The 18,788-nt window shown below is 43.6% G+C and overlaps 1 protein-coding gene across 3 annotated transcripts in view; it reads left to right on the top strand.

Annotated features, from left to right (window-relative positions):
• Nucleotides 1-3,771, top strand: part of LOC138783461 (uncharacterized) — an 82,469-nt gene extending 78,698 nt beyond the window's left edge. For all 3 annotated transcript variants that reach the window (XM_069958179.1, XM_069958180.1, XM_069958181.1), the window contains exon 17: nucleotides 709-3,771. In XM_069958179.1, the coding sequence (XP_069814280.1) occupies nucleotides 709-767 (59 nt within the window). In that variant the 3' untranslated portion in view covers nucleotides 768-3,771. The remainder of the gene's footprint in view (nucleotides 1-708) is intronic.
• The last annotated feature ends 15,017 nt before the right edge of the window (nucleotides 3,772-18,788 follow it).

The following is an 18,788-nucleotide window of genomic DNA, read 5'->3' as shown; positions in this document are numbered from 1 at the left end:
TTTAAGTGATCTTTTTGGTGGTGGCAGTGCAAACAAAAATAGCAGAACCCTTTTGTAAAAGAAACTTACAATGATTTCCATTTTTCATTAAAAAAAATGACTACACAGTTTTGAATTATGAACAGTTCACTATAAGTTCTCACAGCAGATTTTGGTTGTACCCACATTTTGTAGTGTGCTGCTCAGATGAAAGACAATTGGAACACTGGAATGGCATATTGAGGGAAAATGCCATGCTTTTGTCTTCTATGGTTCTCTTACATGTTTATTGACAATTTACATTGGTACTAGAAATTGATGGCTCATTTGTGATTTTTATAGGGAGTTATGTGTTATGCACGTGCTTGTTGTGCCTTGGGTTGTTTTTCTGTCCTTGGCAATGCAACAGTAAAATCTCAGATCAGCATGTGCACAAGGCAATGTATATTGGACATTTTATTTTCTGTGTTAAATGAAGAGTAAATAAAGTTTATCTTCACCAGTAAACAGCCATACCTTTCCAAATATCATTCCACAAAGGGCTCTTACACTTGAAAGAATTTAGGTGATGAGTATTGGTTTCGTATGTATATGGTCTTGGTTCGCAAAGGCTATTTTTTAGCTTTTTCTCATGTACACTTTTGACATGCTATTATAATGAGTAAAACATCAAATTATGAAAATGGTACATTTACTTTGTGTGTTTGTTTTTTTTCTTTCCCTTTCTAGAGGTGGATCTTGAAACATTTGCTGAAGTGCTGAGCAAGACTGGAACCATATCGGAGTGAAAAACATTGGGCTGGCACACTGAGATCAAGCAGATATTTAGCAAGATGACTTAACTTAATAAACATGTTCTTTAACATGAAACTTATTAGTACTTCTGTACTGAATGTTTAAAAATAATTTTTCAAAAGTATTTGTTAGTGTTGAGCCAAACATTTTCTTTTTAAATCCATATAACCCTTGTGTGATATATAAAACTTTAAGAAGTTATTAGGCCTTCAAAACAATGGGCACTACTCATATCCTCAGTTTGGGTGTAGTTTTGCAACTCAGTTCCATTTAAGTTAATAGAGCTGAATTGCTGAAGATCCTCTCTGATCCTGAGAACGGAGGTAAATTGTCCTCTGAATGAATAGAGCTGCAGTGCCCAAGCAAGGTTGGGAAGCCCTATAGCGAAGAAATGGAGTTTGAGCTGTGCATGCGCATTAACACTGCATTCATTTGTGGGACTTCCAACTTCCATTCTCGTGATCGGTGGGGACACAGTGGTCATTATCTCGTTGTTAGGGATAGCCCCTTTAAAGCTGTAGAGTTACCTAATACAATTGCGAGAAGTTGATAATGGTGAAATTGTTGTTTCATGTAAATTTTTAGGTAAATATATCAGTCATGTTGCATAAATTATATCTGTTACTTTCCTAAACCTCCTATATTTTAGGATCAAGTCGCTGAGAAAGGGTATATGTTGCTGTGCCTTTAATTTTGCCCAGTATTACTGTGAAAAAAAAAGTTTGTTTTATCATTGAAAAATGTTAACAAAAAAAGTCAGACATTTTTCATTACTGTAAATGAGCCTTATTCAATGTATTCCACTTTATAGTACAATATATTGGTACATTTCATTTACTTTAAGCATATATTTTGTAACTGTTGAAAATGTCTAAGATTTGTCTGCGACGGACGAAGAGAAAACTAAAAGTGGACACGTATTCAACAAAAAATGTAAAAGTAGTAAAGGCGTGATTGCATCAAAATAAAGGTAAGTTGCAAATTCAAACAGGCAATGACATAAAGGTACATTTTTTGCAAACATTAGAGGGGACTCTTGTGAGTGTATTTCCTTAGAGAGCGTTTCCTATTTAAATTTCATGCTCTTGTAATAAAGTTGTAAGTTATGGTAATTTCTTATTGTAAAATAAATATTTTGATTCTCGTGTGGTTATCACAGTGTATTTTAAGTGTATTAATACACCGAACGATCACTGCATCAGAAACACTTAATCAATAATGAGTTATTTCACCTTTTTCAATCACCACGGTCTGCAGACATTGGGGATCAGATTCCACATTCTGGTGAACATCTTCACTACTTAACCCATACCAGTTGTAGCAGCTGTGTCAGTCTGTTACATTTTTTCTGAGGAGTCATGGCAAATTAAACTGCTGTGTTCAGCATATGGATAACACTCTGGTTGGGGTCAAGTCAGCGTGGAGAATTATGATCCTCCAACTACTCCCTGTTGATTTGAACCTAAAGACTGTCCTGTTGAATGATGGTACTGTGGTTGGAAAAGACATGAAGATATTGGTGCTGGTGGGCAACTAACAGCATTCACCGTTCAATGATTGCGGTATAATGACCAACAGTCCTAGGGTATGCCAGGCAAATGTAACCCAGGCCTTGACACCACCACCACTGACCTGTTAAACCTCAATGGTGCACCCACTGGGTATGGCTTCATCCAGTTAATGCCTGTTGGGAAATCAACCATTCAGATGATTTAACAAGAAATGGAATTTGTCACCCCAGATGACCACCTGCCATGTGTCCAAGGTCCATTGATTTCTTTTCCTGACCTGTGGCAAATGATTGCAATGTGGCAACGTCGTCCAGGAAACCATTGTTGTTGTTTGGCTATTGTACCCTAGGAAACACAAGGTACACTGTATTGTTACTATGAATAATTCTTACTTGCCTGTTGTACTGTTGGGTCAGTTGTTCCACTATGGTATGTTGTTGCTAAGACCACCCAACCCTTGCCTCTTGGATCAACCACATGTAGCCTCCTGCTGTATGTCTGTCCGGGGTTCATCCAGACTTCATTCCAACGTTTGGGAGCAGATAACAAGTGCGGCTGTTTCAGATATATTGGCACAACATCTCCGAGGACCCAACAATCTGTCTGTAAACTCAAGTCGTTTACCTATGACTGGCAAATGTGGCCTTTTGCAGTGCAGAGAAGTCAGCACATCTGCGAGCTAATTGTAATGCAGCCACAATGTCATGTGCCAGCTATTCCTAATGCAGTGATAGTTCAGTGTAGTTATTACACTTTCAAAGTTTGAAATGGTGAAATTCTATGCCAAATAATCACAATATAACACTTATAGTGGATGCTTTGTAATTAGATTATGCTCTATACTGTGATACAAAATCCCCCAAAATCTGCAGTGAACCAAGACTAACGCATAAGAATATTAAGAACTGCAACATAAATAGTTTATGGTGCATCTCTGAAAAAGTGGTTAGATTTAAACTTTTCCTACTGAGTAAAGTCAAAGCTAAAAAATAGTTTTTATATGGAAACTATTTGCTTTTTGAGATCTCTACTTGCTGTGGAAAAATATAAAGAACTGCATCAAAAAGTATTTTACTTAATTTCCTTTGCTTAAATAGACATCCTGGTAATTATTGAGAAAAGGGATAGTTTATCACAGTGCTTCTCAATTCCAGTGCTCAGGCCTCACCATCAGGTCACATTTTGAGGATATCCTATACAAAGAACACCTGTGATAATACCTGATAATTATATCACCTGTGAAATACTAAGGAAATCCTCAAAACATGACCTGTTGGTGAGGACTGGAATTCAGAAGCACTGGTTTAGAGAATGCTTGCTCAAGCACCCTATAAGCCCATTAGGGTAAGGTTAAAAAGTGTGGGGGGGTCTGGTAGTCTTGTTTTGATTACTTTGACTTTTGCATTACTGAATTGCTTTGTCTTGCACAAGGTCCTGTTGTGATGCCAGCTTTGTAACATGTGGAAAAATTAATAAAGCTTTGCACATCTGTACATAGTATGATTTTCCTCTTTTTATATTGCATCCTGATTCTTTTCAGGTAAGTGACGTACACACCCATCCATCCATTGATGTAAAAGAAATCATGAAATATCAAAGTAGGCCACTGTTTTCAGTTACTTAATGGGCCAGTTCTCATGCTTGTGTGTCCTTGTTATGCTCTTTCAACAGTAGGCACGGGTTAGCATTGGCTCTCTTTTGTGGCTGCACAACCCAATAAGTCATGTGATACAGTTGACCTAGCAATGTTGAATTTGTCTTTGTCAGGTCTTCAAATTCTTACATTTGTCCATTTTTGTAGCTTGAACATTTCAACATTACTAACTGTGTTGTATACATAGTCTACATTACTGATTTATGCAAGGGGCATATAGCACATGAAGTGTATCAGTACTGGGGCCCAAGTAGTAATAGGCAAATCTATCCAGCGGTGCCACCAGCTCAGTCTGTGGTCAAGGGGTCACAGATTTACTTTAAATGCGGCTTGTTTGAAATAATAGCAGTAAGGAGTTAAATTGGTGAAGGCATTCATTCTGTGAAATAAGGGTCCATTTACACAAAGATTTGACAGATTATCTGCCAAAGATTTATAGCCAAAGCCAGAAACTGACTATAAACAGAGATCAGGTCATAAAGGAAAGCCTGAGATTTTTCCTCTCTTCAAATCCATTCCTGGTTTTGGCTTCAAATCTTTGGCAGATAATCTTTCTGTGTAAATGGACCCTAAAAGATTGTCTGTTTTGCCCCTTATTTAAGGGAGGATGAGGTTAATTTCGGAGAGAAAAACAGAAAAGTGCTGCAGTCTGAAGGCTTCTCAGCTAAAATTTTTAGGGGACATCCCTTCAGTGAACTGATTGGCAGGGTAGATCACCGATCCAGGGGATCGATGAACAGTATGTTCTCAAGTCAGTATGATACACTATCCAATTTATATAACTTATTATACCACATTAAAACCATTAAACCTATCTGATCCTTCTAACGTTATTTATTTTTGTCTATGGGGATATTTGAGGGCTTATTTTTTGTGCTATAATCTACTTTGTATCAGTACTATACTTGCTTACATATGACTTTTTGATTACTTTTTATGACTTTTTTCTGGATGTGACGTGACTAAAAAAAATCTACAATTTTGCACTTTTGGTTGGTGTTTGTGCTTATGCAGTTAATCGTGTGAGATCAGGAATGTAATCATTTAATAGTTTGGGCTATTTCACAAGCAATTTTTTAAATTGAAAAAAAAAAAAAAAAAATAGGAAAAAGGGGTGATTTAACCTTTTTAATATTGGATGGGATAGATATATATATTTATAACGTTTTAACACACTTGTGGTCTCCCCTCAGAGACGTCATTGAGCAATACTATGATTGCACATAGAGATTAATGCAGTACCTATGTACTGCATTGATCAGTGCTCTCACTTGATTGCTACAAAGGGTGTAGGCTGAACTGCAGCACCCCAGGCCTAGCAGAGACTTGGGGCTGTCTGGCGGGAAGTTGATAACCCATCAGCCCACCATTTAAATGCTGTTGTCAGTTTTGACAGTGGCAACTAAATACTTAAATAGCTTACATGGAGGATCGCTTTGTGTCAGCTAGTAGCTATGATCCCCGGTGGCTGTTAGCGAACAGCAGAGTGCCATGGTATAAAAAGTGGTCACATTGTGTGTTCTTTCTGTACCCCCTTATCGGCATCATGTTGGGTAGACCTGTCATGAAGCCTTAAGAGGCTAAAACTCTGGCTTTACCCTACACACTCCATCCATTCCGTTATGGAGGTGATTTGGGAAATTTGTCAAGATATCTGGGCCACCCTGGTATTTCCCAACTTATGTTCCAATACTCACACCCGATTGGGACTTAAGGGGCTGTGTATCAGGGTGGTTTGGTGAACCTCCCCGGTGGGAGGCACCCGTTGGCAATAGGTTTTCCTTCCCTAGAGGGATATCTGACTATTCCTGTGTTTTAAGATCCCCCTTTCTTAGACTATCAGCAGTATGGAACTTGAATTGAACCTGACAGATTTTTTTTTTTATTGGACTTTTTCACAGTAAAATTGGTCTTTTTACACCCCACACACAACCCAACCCATCCCATCCACATGTTCCTAGAACATATCGTATTACAGAAACAGTACAAGAAGACAAAAAGGGGTAAAATAATAATTAACCAAGACAGTAGGCTGATGATCACAAAAAAAACAGAATTACTTACGGTAATGATGTTTTCATAAGCCCATGACAGCACCCCTGGAGAGGACCTCCCACTGCTTGACAGGAAACCTGAGAAGATAAAAGCTGACACACCTCTCCACACCTTCAGTTCATATAAAAGTACTCCAGCGGAGCAAACATATCGTATGATAATTGATAGAAAAATAGAAGAAAAAAATAGAAAGAGAAATCCGTAAGGATAGGTAAGATTAATAGGGTGGGTATACCGGAGGGGTGCTGTCATGGGCTTATGAAAACATCATTACCGTAAGTAATTCTGGTTTTACCCAGACGCCCTATGACAGCACCCCTGGAGGATAAGCAAGTAAATATACGAATTAGGGTGGGACAACAGCAGAAAGAACCTTGCGCCCAAAGGATAGGTCAGAAAGTGGATTCAGTTGGAGTCTGTAGTGACGAAGAAAAGTGTGAGGAGAAGACCATGTTGCGGCCCTACAGATCTGATCTAGAGAGGCGTCTGCTCTCTCTGCCCAAGATGTGGCTACTGCCCTAGTGGAATGTGCGGAAAAGTATGTAGGCGGGTCTTTCCCCTGAGAAGTGTAGGCTAGTGAAATCGTATCCTTAATCCACCTACTAATAGTAGGTTTGGAAGCTAAAGTCCCTCTGTTTTTGCCTGAGAACTGAACTAGTAGGTTCTCTGATTTTCTAAAGTCCTTGGTAGACTCTAAGTAATGTATCAAGCATCTCCTGACATCTAAATTGTGAAAGTTCCTTTCTCCATCATTCTTGGGTCTGTCACAGAAAGACGGGAGAACAATATTCTGTTTTTTATGGAATTCAGATACCACCTTAGGAAGAAAGGATGGAAGGGTCTTCATTGTTACTCTATCCTCCAGGATAATGGTGTGAGGAGGAAAGGCTGATAATGCCTGGAGTTCACTAACTCTCCTAGCAGACGTAATAGCTAAAAGAAAGGTGAGTTTGAGAGATAGCATTTTTAGTGATAAAGACTCTAAAGGTTCAAACGGAGGTTTAGTTAAGGCCTCTAGGACCAGGTTTAGATCCCATGGGGGAATAGTGACTCTAACTGATGGATTTAACCTGAGCGCCCCTGTGATAAACCTTTTAATTAGTAGGTTATCTGCTAGTTTATGGTTTAGGAATGTACTTAGGGCTGAAATCTGAACCTTGAGGGTGCTAGGTTTTAAATTTTTATCCAGCCCTGTCTGCAGAAAGCTAAGAATTAATGGGATGTTAGGTTCCCCTAAAGGGTCTTGTTTTCCCTGAGAAAATTTTAGAAAGGCCCTCCATGTTCTTAAATAGATTGACGTGACTTCTTTTCTACTTGCTAGCATAGTATTTATGACATCGTCTGTGAGGCCCCTACCTCTGAGGATTAGCCTTTCAGCATCCATGCAGTCAAGTGCAAGTGTGGACAGGTCGGGTGCTGTACTGGGCCCTGGGAGAGAAGATTCTTCTCCGGGAGAATCCATGGTTGGGCGACCGACAGCCTTCTCAGCAGCGTGAACCAGGGTCTCTTTGGCCAAAACGGAGCTATGAGAATGACCTGAGCTCTGTCTTCTATTATCTTTCTCAGAACTCTGGGAATCAGGTTGAGGGGGGGGAAGGCATAAGCTATCTCTCCTTTCCAACTCTGAGAAAGTGCGTCTACCGCCGCTGGGCAGTCTCCTGGCCTGAGGGAGTAGAACTTCTTGACTTTTCTGTTCGCCCTGGTCGCAAATAGGTCGACTGTTGGAGGCATGAATCTGCTGGTGATCTGCTGAAACACCTCCTCGCTGAGAGACCACTCTGATTGGGTTATTTTCACCCTGCTTAGGAAGTCCGCCTGGATGTTTTGGTCCCCCCTGAGATGCACTGCTGTTAGTGACAGTAGATGTTGCTCTGCGAACAGGAAAATTTGGGCTGATAGTTGCAGGAGAGTCTGGCAGCGTGTCCCCCCTTGTTTGTTTATGTAAGAGACAGCTGTGGTGTTGTCTGAGTATACTAAGACATCCTTTGAGGACACTAAAGGCTCTAGGTCTTGTAGGGCTTGAAAGATCGCATACAGTTCTTTGAAATTGGAAGTCTGCTGTCTGAGATGAGGAGGCCAAGTGCCCTGGGTAAAGGTATTGCCCAGGTGAGCTCCCCAGCCCCAGGGGCTGGCGTCCGTTGTTAGATTTAGTTGTTGTGCAGGTGACCATCTTACCCCCCTCCCCAGATTTTTGGGGTCCATCCACCAACGGAGACTTATCCTTGCTCTGGAGGATAAATGGAAGGTCTTGTTTAGCGTTTGCTGAATGCCATTCCAATGCTGAAGAATGTCCCATTGTAAGGCTCTGGTTCTGGACTGAGCCCAGAGTACTGATTGGATACAGGATGTAAGTAGCCCCAACACCGACATTGCATGTCTCAACACCGGTTTGGGGCAGAGAAAGAGTTTTTCTGCTCTCCTGATAACTACCTCTCTCTTTGGGGGAGGGAGAAGGGATAATAGTCTCTCTGAGTCCAGTAGAGTGCCCAGAAATACACAATGCCTGGAGGGACATAGGTTTGATTTTTTCAGATTTATGTTCCACCCTAATCTCCTGACAATGTCCGATACTAGCTGGATCTGGGCTTGAAGATGCGGGATTGAATCTGCTACCAGCAGGAAGTCGTCCAGGTATGGTATTATGAGGATATCTTGTTTTCTGATATAAGATGTCATATCTGCCACAATCTTTGTGAAGGCTCTTGGCGCCTGAGATACTCCGAATGGCAGGGCTCTGTACTGGAGGTGAGTCCACTTTCCCGCTATACATACTGCCACTCTGAGAAACCTTTGATGTATCGGATGGATGGGAACGTGATAGTATGCGTCCTCCAGATCTATTGACGCCATGACGCAGTGTGGGGACAACAAATTTATTGTGGACTTCAAGGTCTCCATGCGGAATCTTTTGTATAGGAGGAACTTGTTGAGACCCTTTAGGTTTATGATGACTCTGTAAGAGCCATTTGGCTTTTTTACCAAGAACAGTGGGGAATAGAACCCCTGCTGGTGTTGTAATGGAGGAACTGGGATCAAAACATTCTTGTTGATCATAGACAAAACCTCTTCCTCTATAATCATTTGTTTTGCCCGATCTGACAGGATTCTGGTGGGGAGGAATCTGTCTACTGGTGGGCTTCTGAACTCCAGAAGCAGACCAGAAGAGATTGTATTTAGAACCCAAGGACTGGGAGAAATTTCCCTCCAGGCCTGGGCAAAAAAAGACAGGCGCCCCCCCCCCACCTGCATCCCGTCATTGTTGAGGGGGTTTAGGTTTATCGTCCTTGGAGTTGAACAGGAATCCTCTGCCTTTCCCTGGCACTCTGAACTTCCTGTTGTCCTGGTTGGGACGAAAGGACCTTCTGGTTTGTCTTCTGCCACGAAAGGACTCCTGCTGTTTGGGGGGAGCGGGAAATTTTTTCTTGTCTGATGCCTTCTCTAGGAGAGAATCTAGAACAGGACCAAATAGCAAATCTCCATTACATGGAATACCACATAATTTTCCCTTTGCGGCTACATCCCCTTTCCATGCTTTGAGCCAAAGTGCTCTTCTTGCGGAATTAGACAGCGCTGCTGCCCTTGCTGACATCTTTATGGTGTCTGTAGAGGCGTCTGCTAGGAAGTCTACCGCTTTGGATATCACAGGTAAGTCATCCAGTACCTTAGTGGTATCCTGATCATTAGTTAACTGAGTCTTTAATTTAGTTAGCCACATTCTTAAGGGTCTTGTCACGCAGGTAGCTGCGATACTGGTCCTTAATGCACCTGTAGCTGCCTCCCAAGTTCTCTTGGAAAAATAGTCAGACTTTCTGTCCATGGGATCAGAAAGAGACCCGAGATCATCAAAGGGAAGGCTATTTTTTCTCGCAATCTTTGCCACAGGTGCATCAATAGCCGGGGCCTTATTCCATGAGCTACATTCGCCCTCCTCAAAGGGATATTTCCTCTTATAATACCTGGGAATAAAAAATTTTCGGTCTGGGTTTTGCCACTCGTTGTCAATTAATGCCTTAATACTTTTGTGAACAGAGAAGTTATGCATCTTTTTGGGAGCTAACCCCTCATATAACGCATCCTCAGGTGACACCGTCACCTCCTCCTCCACTATATTCATCGAGGATCTGATTGCTTTAATAAGCTGTTCAGTATCTTCTGTAGGACAGAGAGCTCTAGAAGTGGAAGGCTGCTCCTGATCTTCATTAGAAGAAATTAAATACACTTCTCCTTCTTCCTGATCCTCACTTGGAGCTATTGGAGGTTCAGAGGTTACTGAAAATCCAGGAGCAATGAGTGGGGTTTCTGCAGCTGGCCTATCAAATCCTAGATTTCTTAGGGAAAGCTGCACTTCGTCCCTGACCACTTGTTTTAAGTTATCCGCCAGGGAAGAGGCCTCCTGAGCCACTAACTTATCCACACAGTATTGGCAAAGTGACCTGGAATAATCATCTGGCAGTAAATTTCCACATTCCCCACATTCTTTATGGTGGTGTTTAGATGATCTCTTCCTATGGGATCTATCAGATGCCTATAAAGCAATAATTTAACGCCAAATTAGCAATATAAGACAAAGAGGAGGGAATACTCTCACCAACATGCCCCTCGTCCCACTGGTACCGTGTCACGGTCTCTCGAAGATTTGGACGATCTCTCATGGCGTTCCCGATCTCTCCTGCCCGAACTTTCAGACATAATGTCGGCAAGGCAGGTTGTTATCTCCTGATAACTGTAGGCTGGCTGGGTGAGTCCCTCTCCTGGACGCCTAGGAGTATGGACGAAGTGCTGGAGTGCCCCTGGCCCTATAAGCACCTGGACCGCCTCCTCCACAGCTGCTGGATGCGGCGTCCCGGCGTGTGACGTCATCAGCCAGCGCCGCGCAGCCCCGCGTCACTTCGGGCGGGTACGCGGCGTCTGACGTCACCACGCGTGCGTACGCACGCACGTCACGTGACCCGGAAGTGCCGCGCCAACAGCGGCACTCCGGGCATGCGCAAATGCGCTCCGTGAGTGAGCTGGCGGGACGGACACGGCCTACCCAAACTACAGCCCCTGGAAGACCCCCGCCCGGGAGCGGAGATCCCCCAGGAACCGCAGGAGCCTGCAGCACCCTCCAGGGACCTCAGCCCAGGCTTATCCGGCTGCTGTCCGCAGACAGGCTTCTGCCTCCAGGGAGCCCCACTACTAAGATTCAACTACGGGGGACCTGCAGCCAAGAAGGTATGGAGTTCTGTGCCATCTTCACCCAGGATGGGCTCTTCTGAGGCCTCCTATCCGCAGGACAGGAAACCTGAACTGAAGGTGTGGAGAGGTGTGTCAGCTTTTATCTTCTCAGGTTTCCTGTCAAGCGGTGGGAGGTCCTCTCCAGGGGTGCTGTCATAGGGCGTCTGGGTAAATCTCAAATAACCTATTTGTATAGGCATTCTGGGACAATGGGTCTTACACTGTATACATAAAGGAGCTAAGACTATTAACAGGCTAGTGCTAATGTAGCGCAGGGTCACTAAATATAATTATACATCACTAAATTACATTGCTACTTTCCATTGTTATTAAGTAGCCTGTCTGTGAAGGATGGCAATCCAGGAGAATCTATCAAAGGGCCCCATATTGTTTCAAACTAAGACATAGCCTTATAGTCTTGTACACAGCTTTTTCTAATTTAATGACAGTGTTTAGCCTAGCCATCAATTCCCGTACCATGGGTACTACAGTTTGTATCCAGTATCACACAATTAACTTCCAAGATTACAAGATCATAGCTATTTCAATACCCAATGGCTCAGTACCTGTTGTAACTAGACCCAATATGTATTCCAGGGTTTCAGCAGGAATTTTGACACCATACACTTGTCTAATCAACCCCACAACTTCCCTCCAAAACTCTTCCAGGGCTGTACAGCTTCACATCATATGAAGAATATGAGCATCTCGGGTACACAGAATCAGGGCATGCCCATATCCTACATAAAAATCTAGGCGTACGGTACACCCTATGAAGGATAAACAGTTGCGACATTCTTTGTGCCTCAGATACGGCCAGCTTAGGCGTCAGTGCCAAAATGTCTAATCATTGGTCAGACATAATAGGACCCACATCACTTACCCACTGCTCCTGCACCGTCAGTGGTCTACAAGCATGAAAGGATGCCAATAACTCACTGTACAGTATTGAAATGAAACCTTTTAATGTCAGTGGATTTAAGGAGAGAATTTAATGCAGCATGGAGTGAGAATCATGGTGGCGTTCTGAACTTCGATTCCAAGGCATGGCGTAACTGGAGATAGTGGAAGAACATGGAATGTGGCAACTCAAATTCCAACTGCAACTGGGCATATGGTTTAAAGGGAACCAATCAGCCCGTTTGAGCTGATATGGTTCCCTTGAGCATTGTATAAAGCACCTGGAGCGGCCCCTGCTTGTACCGGCCGCAGCAGGTGCTTTATAACGGAGAAAATGACTTTTATTAGTATTAGTATTTAGTAGTCATGGTGGGCGGCAAAAAGTTTAGCAGTGTAGAGTGAGAGATTAGCTCAGGGCTCTCCATCACGCGGAGCCTGAAAATCAAAATAGAGCCACCTTATGTTATCAGATGTAGACTTACTGTGCATGAAGCCTGTCTGATCACAATGGAGCAAACAGGAGATAACATTTAAGAGCCTGTTGGCCAGGGTCTAAGCAAGTACATTTACATCCACACATTACAGCCGACATTAACTCTACCCTCCTCATAGGCCCCCAATTTAGGCAACAAGCATTTAACATACTGCTTGAAAAATTTAGAAGGTAAGCCATCTTTACCAGGAAAGGCTTTCAACGCTAATGCCAGCTCTTCCACAGACAGGGGAGAGTCCACCGAAGCTTTAATTTCAGTAAACGTGATGCGGTGGATCGGCATACTGACTCCCCTAACGTGAAGAGTATGTAGCATAATAGGCATGTCCCACCTACAGTTTATTAAGTATTTACTATCGTCTGTAAGATGCGTCTCAGAAAGGCAAAGGATGGCTGGTTGGAGATGTCTCAGATACTGAAATTCTGCCAGCCTCTTCACAGGTGAACCCATTTCCCTGACATTTCAGGAAACCACATTTACCGTTGATACCATTATTAAATATAATCACGTTCAGAAGACCAGGATGCCGTCCGAGATGCATTATACAATAGACCCCTCCACACTAGCTGAAGAAAATAAGACAATGAAATAGCACAGAAGACCCCCCAGCCTGTCATTACCCCTTTAAGGACGGGGCCAATTTTCGTTTTTGCGTTTTCGGTTTTTCCTCCTTGTGTTTAAAAGGCCATAGCACTTGCATTTTTTCACCTAGAAACCCACATGAGCCCTTATTTTTTGCATCACTAATTGTACTTTGCAATGACAGGCTGAATTTTTGTATAAAGTACGCTGCAAAACCAGAAAAAAATTCAAAGTGTGGTGAAATTGAAAAAAAAGACTCCATATACGGCAAGTCTCTGCTTTGTAGTAGCTGGCATGGAGCGAACAACATGCTAGCCATTTAACCATTTAGACAGCACTGACAGCTGCATTTAAATTGCCTAACTGTAGGACATTGGTTTGAATTGGCTAAAGGTCTGACTGTCCTGGTATGACAGGAATTGTAGTTTTGAACTAGTTGGAAGCATGAAGGTTCCCCATCTCTGCTTTATTAAATTTGTGCACTGTGACATTATTATCTTTATCTTGTGTAATTAAGTAAATTAGGGCATTTGGTGCACTGGGCGCATTCCTTTAGCCTTCACTGCACCATTCCACCTGCATGCGTCTGAAAAACACCTATGGATATTTAGCTGATACTCGGCAGTGACATCACTTTAGGCTGCTGTTCACTGTAGAGTCAGTAGGAGGGTGGATCAGTGAGCGGGTGCAGAGATTTAAGACTGCCATCCAGGGCTGTGGAGTCGGTAAGCCGCGACTCTAACTCCTGCTCCTTCATAAATGCCCAGTCAGATACCAGGGAAATTATCACACTGGCTCAGCAACTTCTCCCTAATGTCCTACATGATCCTGGGGCGAATAAAGAAAGATATAAAGCAGCTTCTTCTGTGTGTGCAGTGGATGCAGCCAGTCTCCAGCCTCCATGTCCTGAACTACTCACAACTAGACTAGATGGAGCAGGTGATCTTTTCCTGCTGACAGTCTTTTATGTTTCTGACTAAATATTTACCTTTCACAAAGATACACTGCTAACAATGCCAGATACCTGTGATACAGAGGTCATCCATAGTAATATAGAGGAGTCAGCCATAGTGATAGAGAGGGGGTCACACATAATGATATAGAATGGTCACTGTGGGGGCATGGGGACAGGTAAATTGAACGTCTTTATAATGATCCCACCATCCCCTGTCCCCACTGAATTGTTGGCCAGAATACCCCTTTAATTTATGCCTCTTTCTCTCACACAAAGCCTGCTTCAGCCATAGCATACATACACAGCCTGCTGCAACCATAGCGCGCGCGCACACACACACACAGCCTGCTGCAGGCATAGCATGCATACACACACAGCTTGCTGCAGCAGTAGCACACACACACACACACACACACACACAGCATGCTGCATCAATAGCGTGCGCATACACACAGCCTGCTGCAGCCATAGCATACACATATAGCCTGCTGCAGCCATAGCATACACATATAGCCTGCTGCAGCCATAGCATACACACACAGCCTGCTGCAGCCATAGTAGACACATTCACAGCTTACTGCAGCAATAGCACACACACGGAAATAAAATTTGTCACCTGTAATTTTCTTTTTCTGTTTCTGGAGTCCGAAGGCAGCACAACAATGGGTTAAGTTCAGGTTCCCTGGAACAAGTCAGAAGAGACTAATTAGCAGTAATTAACAATCAAAGATAATTAAGCTCCTATAAGACTGCAGAGAGACCACCAACACACTGAGTAGTATGCAGCAAAAAACAACTTTATTGGGGGGGCCTTTGTGCTGCCTTCGGACTCCAGGAAAAGAAAATTACAGGTGACAAATTTTAATTTCCTTCCTGGACGTCCTCCGGCAGCACAACAATGGGATTTGTGAAGCCTTTTAAGGGGGGGAAATACTCTCTGCAGCCCCTTGTAGCACTTTTTTGCCGAAGGCTGAGTAGGTAGACATGTCTAATCTGTAATGTCGGATGAAGGTGGCCGGACTTGCCCACGTCGCCGCTCTGCAGATTTCTTCCAGCAGAACGCATCTGGATTCGGCCCAAGAGGTGGCAGTAGATCTCGTCGAATGAGCTCGGAGATGACTTGGAATCTCAAGACCTTCTTTATTGTAGCTATAGTGTCTCTAATCCACCTGGACAGGGTGGGCTTGGATGCTTTATTACCTTCTGTTGATGAAGAAAAAAGGAGGAAGAGGTGTTCAGATTTTCTTACTGCACTGACTCTGCTCAGATAGCATAAGACTGATCTCCTCACATCCAGTAGTGCCACTGCAGGATCCGTAGAGTCAAGGGAAGGCAGGACGATCTCCTGATTCATGTTGAAGGATGATACTTTGGGGCGAAACCCCGGAAGGGTACGTAGTACTAAGCAGTCACCTAGGTCTCTCAGGTAAGGTTCCCTCAATGACCGCGCCTGGAGTTCGCTCACCCTTCTTGCTGAAGCCATAGCGACCAGAAAAAGTGTTTTCCATGACACATATTTTATGTCTGCCGTCTCAAGTGGTTCAAATGGTTCTTGAACCAGATGCTTTAACACCAGAAGTAGATCCCAGGAAGGCAAGGGACTTCTTACTGCAGGTACTATATTCTTCACAGCTTTGAAGAAAGTCTTGACCATCGGATTATTAGAAAATTTCCCATTAAGATGTGCATTAATTGCTGTGAATTGCAGCTTCAAAGTATTTAGTTTCAGACCTTTTTTCAATCCTTCTTGCAAGAAGTGTAGAACTGAAGGGAGGGAAACTTCTGAGGTAGAAGGGCTGATGGTAGACTTAAAGACCTTCCAGATTCTTTCATATGTCTTGAGTGTGTTTGGTTTCCTGGCTTTCGCTAAGGTTTGTATGACTTCTTCTGAGAAACCTTCTTGGCGAAGTTGATCTAGTTCACCAACCAGGCTGTTAAGTGGAGTCTCTCGAGATCTGGGTGGTATAGTCCCCTCTGGGAAAGGAGGTCGGGACGAGGTGGTAGCTTCCAGAATCTTCCTCTCGAGAGTGACCAGACGAGCAAAAACCAGGCCCTGCGAGGCCAGAACGGGAGAATTAAGATGGCTTTGGCCCTCTCTTGTTTGACTTTTTCTAGAACCTTCTGAATCAGAGGAACCGGAGGGTAGGCGTAGACAAAAGTTGTCTTCCAAGACATAGACATCCCATCCAGCACGTAGGGGTTCTGATGACAGACCAGGGAACAAAACTTCTTGAGTTTTGCATTCTGACTGGTGGCCATCACGTCTACTTCTGGGAGACCAAACTTTTGGGTTATTTCCCTGAAGATCTTGGGGTTCAGGCTCCATTCGCCCGGCATCAGGCGATGCCTGCTGAGGGCATCTGCTGTCACATTCAGGACCCCTCTTATGTGAACTGCTGAAATGGCAAGAATGTTCTCTGCCCACTGGAATAGTAGTCTGCATTCCGACATCAAGGAGTCGGATCTCGTTCCCCCTTGCTTCTTCAAATAGAAGACTGTTGCCATGTTGTCTGACTGCACCAAGACCTCTTTGTAGCGAATCAGAGGAAGAAAATGCTGTAACGCCAATCTGACTGCGTGCAGCTCTTTCCAGTTTGATGTCATCATCCTCTCTTGTGGGGACCAAGCATTCTGGATCCACCTTTTCCCTACATGGGCACCCCAAGCCCAGAAAGAGGCATCCGTGGTGACGGTCACTTTCGGACGAGGTAAGAGAGACACTCCTGTCTCTAGACGGCCTGGATGCAACCACCATGTCAGGTCTTGTCTTGTGAGAAATGAATAGTGGCTTGTCTTGTGAGAAATGAATAGTGGCTTGTCTAAGGTTGAAGAAGTCCTCTTCCATGACGTCAGGATGTCCTCCTGAAGAGCTCTCGTGTGTGCCCGCGCCCAGTTCACAGCGTCTATAGATGATGTTAGGCAGCCTAGAGTCCTCATCGCTCGTCTTACTGAAGAATGAGGATGGACTATTACATTTCGGACTTCTGCTCTCAGTTTTCGGATTCTTTCGGTTGAAAGAGTAAGAGTCATTTGGTGCGAATCCAGAACAAATCCTAGATATTGGACCCTTTGTGCGGGAACCAGTTGAGACTTTTCTCCGTTTATGATAAACCCGTGTTCTTGAAGAAAGCTTAGAGTGGTGGCCAGCTGAGAGCGAAGGAGAGACTCTGACTGTGCTTTGATGAGCCAATCGTCTAAGTACGGTATTACGGTTATTCCCTGTAGACGAAGAGCTGCTGTTAGAACTACGGCCACTTTTGTAAATACCCTTGGCGCAGAGGACAGGCCGAAGGGAAGGCATGTAAACTGGTAGTGATTCTGAGTCTGATGATCGAGGATAGCTACTCGCAGAAACTTCCTGTGAGCTGGAATCACTGGAATATGCAGGTATGCATCTGCTAAGTCTATTAATGCAAAAAAATCGTTTGGCTGCAGACAGGCGATGACTGATTTTATATTTTCCATTTTGAAGTGTTTGGATACCAGGTGCCTGTTTAGGTAGGTTAGGTCTATTACTAGCCGGAACTTTTTGTTTGGCTTTGGCACGGTGAATAGTCTGGAATATACCCCTCGGCCTCTTTGACTGAATGGAACCTCTTCCAGGGCACCTTTCAACAGGAACAGCTGGACCAGGGGGGGGGAAGGTGAGGATCGGATGAGGTGATAGCCTGGCGTCATTGCTCTTTAGATCTTTTGGACTGCGGCTTTTCCTTTTTAGGATTGTATGTTGTCGAGTCTCTGGTCTGTCGGGAATTGCGAAAGCGAAAAGGCCTATAGTTTTTCTTATATTTTGGTGAGGTGCGTCTCCGATGAAACGGTTTCCCAGGTTGTTTCTTCACAGATTAAGGAAACACCGCCCCCTTGTCTTCATTGATATCTTTTAGAATTGGGTGAAGTTGGGGTCCGAACAGGCTTTCTGGATCAAAGGGGAGAGAGCAGAAATTATTCTTAGAGGAGAGATCACCTGACCATTGTTTAATCCAGAGACACCTGCGTATGGAATTCGTTAATGCCAGAGTGCGAGAACTCAAACGGAGAACATCAACCGGATAGTCACATAAAAATTCAGCGGCTCTTTTCATCTGAGGGATTTTATTAATCATATCCTCACGTGGTATTCCTTCTTCCAGATCTCTGGTCAGATGACTGAGCCAGGTGCGGAGAGCTCGGGCGACTGGCACTGCTGCAAGTGAAGCCTTAGCTGTAAAGGAAGCAGAGGAATAAGCTTTTTTAGACAGCGTATCTGCTTTCTTATCCATAGCATCCTTCAGTAATGTTGCTTCATCAGAAGGATAAACCGAGTTCTTGGATAGCTTAGCTACAGCTAGGTTTATTTTAGGGGGCAACTCCCATGCTTCACACTCTGTAGCGTCTATTTTATACAGATTTTTGAACCTGGCCCAGGGTCAACCCTTTTCTCTGTTTTTTTTCCAGTCTGCTTCAAACAAGGTTTTTAACAGTGGATGACTCGGAAAAACTTTTTCTTCCCCGCAGGATAGTAATATAAAGCCTCTTTCTTGGGTCTCTTAGGAAGGGGCTTTTCTGATTCCACTGTAGTTTTCACCGCTTTAATCAATTTATTTAAGTCCTGCTTATTAAATAAATAATAATCCTCAGAACCTCCCTCATGCGGATCATCAGAAGAC

This window comes from Dendropsophus ebraccatus, chromosome 2, assembly GCF_027789765.1.
Source record: "Dendropsophus ebraccatus isolate aDenEbr1 chromosome 2, aDenEbr1.pat, whole genome shotgun sequence".
Taxonomy (NCBI): Eukaryota; Metazoa; Chordata; class Amphibia; order Anura; family Hylidae; genus Dendropsophus; species Dendropsophus ebraccatus.
This window is presented reverse-complemented; position numbering and strand designations above follow the sequence as displayed.